Source organism: Chrysochloris asiatica, unplaced genomic scaffold, assembly GCF_000296735.1.
Source record: "Chrysochloris asiatica unplaced genomic scaffold, ChrAsi1.0 scaffold00018, whole genome shotgun sequence".
Lineage (NCBI taxonomy): Eukaryota > Metazoa > Chordata > Mammalia > Afrosoricida > Chrysochloridae > Chrysochloris > Chrysochloris asiatica.
The window spans coordinates 16,518,419-16,525,606 of record NW_006408536.1 but is presented as its reverse complement, the minus strand read 5'-3'; the positions used below and the strand labels follow the sequence as shown (position 1 = coordinate 16,525,606).

Here is a 7,188-nt window from a genome sequence, read left to right as displayed (position 1 = left end):
TGTAATGAAACAAGGTATATGAATTGTTGAATGTGAAACTGATGATGTGCCCTGTAAACTTTCACTCAATCCACAATAAAAACCTTAAATTAAAAAAAATATATATATGAAAGACAAACAAAAAGATTTCTGCAATACAATACAAGAAACTTTATTTATACCATTGAATTTGGCAAGGATTTCATAAGTAGAAGAGAAAAGCACTAACCATAAAAGAGTGGTAATTTTAATTAAATACAAATTAAAAACTTCTGTTCCTCAAACTACCTTGTTAAAGGAGTAAAAACCAGCAAGCTACACAATGAGGGAAGGTATTTGTGACACACGCAGTTGATAAAGGACTCATATTTGAAAAATACAAATAATTCCTATTTCAAGCTCACCAGCTGCTTCTTGGTATCCCTATACAGGCTACTATGGGTTGGAACCGACTAGACGGCACTTAACAACAACAGCAATCAAGTCATGTTGTGGTGTTGTAGGATACGCACTAGACTGCTAACAATAAGGTCGATGATTCAATCCCACTAGTTACTCCACAGAAACCCTGTGCAAGGTTGCTATCAGTCAGAACTGCCTCAATGGTACTTATCAACAACACCAATCAATCAATCTAAAAACAAAAACCTAAAATCCAGTAAAGAATTTGGCAAAAGACTTATAGAGACAGTTCACTGAAGAGAATATCCAAATAGTCAGTATATTGCAAAGGTGCTTAACTCTTTAGTCATCTAGGAAGTACAAATTACGTCAACAATGAGATATTACTGTATACCCCCTGTTGTTGTTATTGAGTGCTGTCCAATTGGTTCTGACTCATAGTGACCCTATATAGGGTTTCCAAGGAGTTACTGGTCGATTTGAACCACTGATCTTGTGGTTAACAGTCCAGTGTATATCCTACAATGCCACACCAGGACCCTCCATATACCCCAAGAATGGCTGAAATGAAAAATACTGACAATACCAAATGGCAAAGATGTGGACTAACTAGAATTGTAATATTCTGCTGGTGGAAGTCTCAATTGGTGCAACCACTTCATTAAACAGCTTGGAGTATAAAATAAAGCTGAATAAACATATTTCCTATGATCCAGCAATTTCACGCCTAGCTTTCTGCCCAGCAGAGATGCAGGTAGATATATGCACCAAAAGGGCATGCACGGAAATGTTCCTAGCACTGTAGGAAGTCTAAACTGGAGAATACTCAAATGTCCATCAATAGTAGAATGGCTATATAAATTGTGAACATTTATGCCATGGAATGTTATACATCAATAAAAATGAACAAACTATAAATAAATGGGACAACATGGCTGAATCTCTGAACCTAGTTTTGAGCACAAAGCCAGACCCCTTCCCCTATAAATACTTACTTTTTTTTATAATTGATCATAAAGGACAAAAAGGAACTATAGTGTCAGAAGTCAAGATAATGACTTTCCTTGGGAAAGTGGGAGGTGACAGTGATTGTCAGGGGCACAAGGAGGTCTTTTGGATACTGTTGTTGTCAAGTATCGTTTAGTCGATTCCGACTCATAGGGGGTTGCAGGATTTGAACCACCAACCTTGTAGTTAGCAGTTCAGGGCTCCATGTTTGCATCATAGAGGTTGTTGTTGTTAAGTGCCGCCAAGCCAATTCCAACCCTGTATAGGGTTTCCGAGGAGCAGCTGGTGAGCTTGAACTGCCGACCTTGTGGTTCAAACTGGCTTTGCAGTCCAGCGTATTATCCCACAGCATCACACCAGAAATATTCCTCAGTTGTGTTTGTATTTTTCTCTAAGATTGTCCTAGAGAAAACTCTTCTTCGTAGTTCAATATTTTGCCGTAAAACTTTTTTTTTTTTTTTAATACTAGTAGTGATCTAGTGTGGCGCTGTAGGATAATCACTGGACTACAAGGTCGGTGTGAACTGCAAGGTTGGCTGTTCAAACTCACTAGCCACTCGGAAACCCTATAGAGGGTGGCTGTGAGTTAGAACCCACTAAACAGCACTTAAAACTAACAAAAAACAAAGCAGTGATGTATTTCTTGGACTTGGTGTTGGTTACACAAGAGTGCCCTTTGTAATAATTCACTGAGTTCTATATTTGGTTTCAGAACTTTTCTGTAGGTGTTAAACTTCATTAAAATAGCACTTAAAAAAAGAATTTTGTCCTTAGCTGCTAAGTGTGAAGAAATGCCCGATGGGAGTGTAAATGCATAGTCTTTCTTTAAAGCAGTTTGGCATTAGGTACCAACTTACAAATCTATATAGTTCTACATCCAGTAGTTCTACATCTAGGAATTCTCCTAAGGAAATAATGGAATAGTTTTATAGCCATTATAATGATATTGATTTGTGTTTATTAACATAGGTGGACATCCATAATTTATTGTAAGTAAAAAAGCAGGTTGGAGTAAATATGTCTGGATGAATTGTCATATGCAATTCCATCATATAAAACATAGACTAGAGTATAATAAATATATGCATATAGGAGTCTTAGTGTGGCGCTGTGGGCTAATGTGTCAGACTGCAAAGTCATTTGAACTGCAAGTTCGGTGGGTCAAGCTCACCAGCTGCTCTTTGGAAACCCTACACAGGGTTGCTATGGGTCAGAATTGACTCTACGGCACTTAACAACAACAACAATATATAGATAAAGAAAGAAAGATAATATTCATATACATTCCCGAATGCCCATGTTCCTCTGTATAGAAAAAGGACTGGGAGTAATCACACTGTTTTCTGTATATCATAAATTATTTTAAATGATTATATCTTTGGTAATTAGAAAAAATAAAGATACTTCTACTTTGAAAAACTACATAAAATATTATGGGGGAAAGGATTATTACACAGAAAAATGACAGGCGAATAATATGTTGTTGTTATTAAGTGCTATCAAGTTCCAACTCATAGTGACCCTGTATAGGGTTTCTGAGGAGCGACTGGTGAGTTCAGACCACTAATCTTGCTGTTCAAAACAACTTGCAGTCTAGTGCTTATCCTACAGTGCCACATCAATGAATGATATATCAAACATTAAAAACAAAAGTAAATCTTTTATTTTTATATTCTTTTTTGTTTTCAAATCTATACTAAGTATGGACTCCTGATGTGGTGCTGTATGATTAGTACTGGACTTCAAAACACAGGGTCAGCAGTGTAAACCCACCAGCTGCTCCTTGGAAACCCTATACAGGGTCTCCATGAGTCAGAACTGCCTTGATGGCACTTAACAACAACAGTACTAAATATATTTTATTAATTAGAAGGGGGGGGGATCATATCCAAACTCTTATTCCTCACAGATGACAGTAAGGATCTGTGGAATATGGAAGACTCTGAGGCCTGAGAAGATGAATCACAGAGGACAGAAGGGAAACTCCAGGCCTCAAAACCCCCTGGCTGCCCGCTTGCTGTGCCTTTCTTTATCAAATAATCAACAGATAATGTGGACTTTTTTTTTTTCTGTTGCTATTAGGAAAACTTTCCCTGAGCCAGTGGGCTCTTTCTATGGAAAGCGTCTTGGAACTAAACTTACCGTGGAGATCCCTGAGTGTGCATCTGGTAAACAGAGATAAAGATGGAAAGGTTGAGTACATGTCCAGCTTCCAGGATGTCCAGATTAAAAAACCTGTGAAAGAGGCAAGTGCAACAAAGCTCCAGTTAAAACCTGGCTAGAGTCAAACACCTCTTGAGTAATGTAAAAGAGGAACTTGGCCCATTCAAAATTTGGGAGAGGAATTATTTGATGGATGGGGTTGTCCTGGGCAATTTCTAATGGGGACTGATACATTGTGGTTTGCTGGGGCACTCTGTGTGTTCTGAGGGTAGGCAAAATGAAAAGGCAAAAAGCCTCTGTAAGTGAATCTATGGCAAATATGTGATTCTTATTCTGTAGAAGGGCAGGGGTGTGACACCCATTCATTATACCCCTTTAAAAATATTCAACAAATTCCCTTCTGACTTGGAGGCATCTACACTAGTTGAAGTGGCCAAGAATGTATTTTAAAGATTTAAAAAATTTATAATCCCATATGAAAATGTGAATACCCCAGTACAGAGATATTGCGGGCTAGATTTCCAGACCACCGCAATAAAGTGCATGACACAATAAAGCGAGTCACAAGAATGCTTTTGTTTCCCAATGTTTATACTACAGTATAACCTATTAAATGCACAATAACATTATGAAATGTCTGAAATTTTGTGAGAATGGCTAACATGTGGCACAGACATGAAGTGAGAACACGCTGTTGGAAGAATAACACCAGTAAACTTGTTGATGCACTCTTGCCACAAACTTTCCATTTATAAAAATTACTGTATCTATGAAACTCAATAAAGCAAAGCACACAATAAAATGAGGTCTGCCTGTACTCACTAGTTCACAACTTATCGGCAGTTAGTTAACCTGGGTGGTCGTTTACCAAGGAGATGTGAAGTTAACAACATAGGAAAGGGAAGTAACAGTGCAGTTAGAAGACGAAAATATCTATAGGACTGATGTTTTGACTTCATGTTGCTGTTGTTGTTGTTAACTGCTATGGAGTCATGTATAGGTAGTTTAATGCAGTGAGTATAGTACAGTCGCTGTTGTTAAGTGCCGTCAAGTCAGTTCCGACCCATAGCAACCCTGTATAGGATTTCCAAGGAGCAGCTGGTGAACTTGAACAGCTGACCTTGCAGTTCAAATCGACTGCAGTCCAGCACATTAACCTGTACTGCACACCAGGACTCCTTGTAATGCCACACCAGGACTCCTTGCCTTAAGGTAGCTTTGATTCAAATTCCACTTACCAGGTAGTGAATTTAGGACAGTTACTCTGCTGCTCTGTTTCCTAATCTGAACAAAGGACATAAAAATGGTAGTTTCTCCTCCTGGGCTTGTTGCTGAGATCACGGGTGTTCACAAGGATGTTGAATATTGTTATTAAAAAAAAAAAAATCAGTTGCTATCGAGTCGACTCTGACTCATGGTGACCCTACTTGTATCAGAGTAGAACTGTGCTCCACTGAGTTTTCCATGACTCATTTTCCAGAAGTAGATCACCAGCCCTTTCTTCTGAAGTGCCTCTGGGTGGACTCAAACTTCCAACCTTTCTGTTAGCAGCCAGGTATTGACTGCTTGCTTATTTACCTGGTGACACAGAAGTTAAGCCCTCAGCTGCTAACTAAAAGGTAGGTGGTTAGAACCCACAAACCGCTTCACAGGGGAAAGATGAAGCAGTCTGTTTCCGTAAAGATTTACAGCCTTAGAAACCTTTTGGGGTGGTTCTACTCTGCCATGTAGGGTTGCTCTGAGTTGGAATCAACTCAGCATCAGTTTTTGTTTTTGTTTTTAACCCTGTCCCCTGGAATATGGACTGTGGAAACTTCAGAAAACAGGACACACAAACTTTTCTCTCATTAAAGAAGGCTGGCCTCCAAGGAAGGCTTGCCTTCTCAAAGTTCTAAGTCATGTCATTTGAATTGACCATGAGGTCTTATGTTTGTTATATTTACTAAAATTGATAGGTGTCATGAATTCTATATTTTAACGCTTATCAAATCTTTATTTTAGGCTCATTCTTCTCTAATTGAGACTCTCTACAGATACCGTTCTGATCTGCAGATCATATTTAATGTCATTGACACTGATCACTCAGGTAAATGAACTTTAATTAGTTTGATAAGCAAAAGTTAGTCCATATCTCCAAAATCAGAACTCTATTTTCATCTGTTTCACTCTTCATGCAAACCTGATTAAACTTGAAGGGGAAAAATGAGCTCATGTTTATTATTATTACTTAAGTTTGGCCATAAACTCTGTATTCAAAACCAGAGAGGCCTATATAAGCCGATGTATCCATTGATCATATTGGAGTCATTCATTTTATCAGCACAAATGAAAAAAAAAGTACTGTCTATTTACATATCTTAATTATTCCTTGCAATAAAAAACATTCCTAGGGTTCTGATTCTAGTTTTTGGAGTGAGGGCTATGATAATTCATTTATTTTTTACTTAGCTTTGGTGCACAGTTACTCATTTTCAAACTTAAAGATCAATAGATAACCCTCTACTCCAGAGCCCTTTCATGAACATGAACTCAATAATCTGACACATGAAAGTAAATTATTGCCTATGAAAAAAGACAGAGCCATTGTTTGTAGTCTCATGGTGTTTCTCTCCTTCCTCTGCTTTGATATTGCTCTCTTTTCTGCCCTCCTTCCCATAAATTTCAGATCTTACCATTTCTGTAACACATACTGTCCCACAGTCCACAGTCCCCTTCCTAGTCCTTCACTGTTTATTCATTCTAGCTTTAGAGGAATCTCAGGATCATTTGGTAGTTGAAAGTGGCATATTGTTTCTTACATTTATGCTCTTACTCTTGCATTCTTTCAGTGTCTTGATGCTCAGACATGTTAGTTTCTAATTGGTTTTCCCACCTCTCCCTTAGATGGGTCTTAAAATGAGCACTCACAGCCTTCTCCTGTATTATTTTAGGCTTGATCTCCATGGAGGAATTCCGTGACATGTGGAAACTTTTCAAAACTCACTACGGTGTTCATGTTGATGATATTCAAGTTGACGAGCTCGCTAACCAAATGGATTTAAACAAAGATGGAAGCATTGATTTTAACGAGTTTTTAAAGGCTTTCCATGTAGTGCATAAATTTGATACACTGCACAAAAGCGACACTCTTGCTTTCCAAGAATGAGGACTCCCTGTATATACCAGGCCCAAAGACACAGTCTTTTCCTAGGCCCTTAAGATCCTTAATAGTAGAGAAGAGTAATCCTAATTTACTCCATAAGTAGATGCATAGTGTGGGTGTTAGAAGTGCCTACTGAATTGTTGTTGGTAAGGCTATGTTAAGTGGCATCTGATAAGATTTGGCTTCAGTATTAGAAACCACATATTGTTAGTTAGAAACCAGTTTGAACCTTGTGCCAGTCTCTTGGATACCACCTAACCGGGAGACTAGAGCAGTATGAAAACACACTGAAGAAAACAACAACAAACAAACAAAAACAAAACCCACAGTGTGTAGGAAAGCTACTAAGTATAATATCTGAGTATTAATAAAATAAAAAGATTTTCATCTCTCATCTGTGATTTTCTTTGGAGATACCATAAACCAGTGATTCTCTATGATGGGGGAACCCTTCAGTAATAGGAACTATATCAGATTCTTGGTGGAATCTGGGG

General features: G+C 38.1%; 1 protein-coding gene across 1 annotated transcript in view; it reads left to right on the top strand.

Moving 5' to 3' along the window:
• Positions 1–6,697, top strand: part of PPEF1 (protein phosphatase, EF-hand calcium binding domain 1) — a 150,309-nt gene extending 143,612 nt beyond the window's left edge. Inside the window, exons 14-16 of the mRNA XM_006835681.1 lie at positions 3,472–3,635; positions 5,554–5,638; positions 6,483–6,697. Of these exons, the coding sequence (XP_006835744.1) occupies positions 3,472–3,635; positions 5,554–5,638; positions 6,483–6,697 (464 nt within the window). The remainder of the gene's footprint in view (positions 1–3,471; positions 3,636–5,553; positions 5,639–6,482) is intronic.
• Positions 6,698–7,188: the final 491 nt, after the last annotated feature.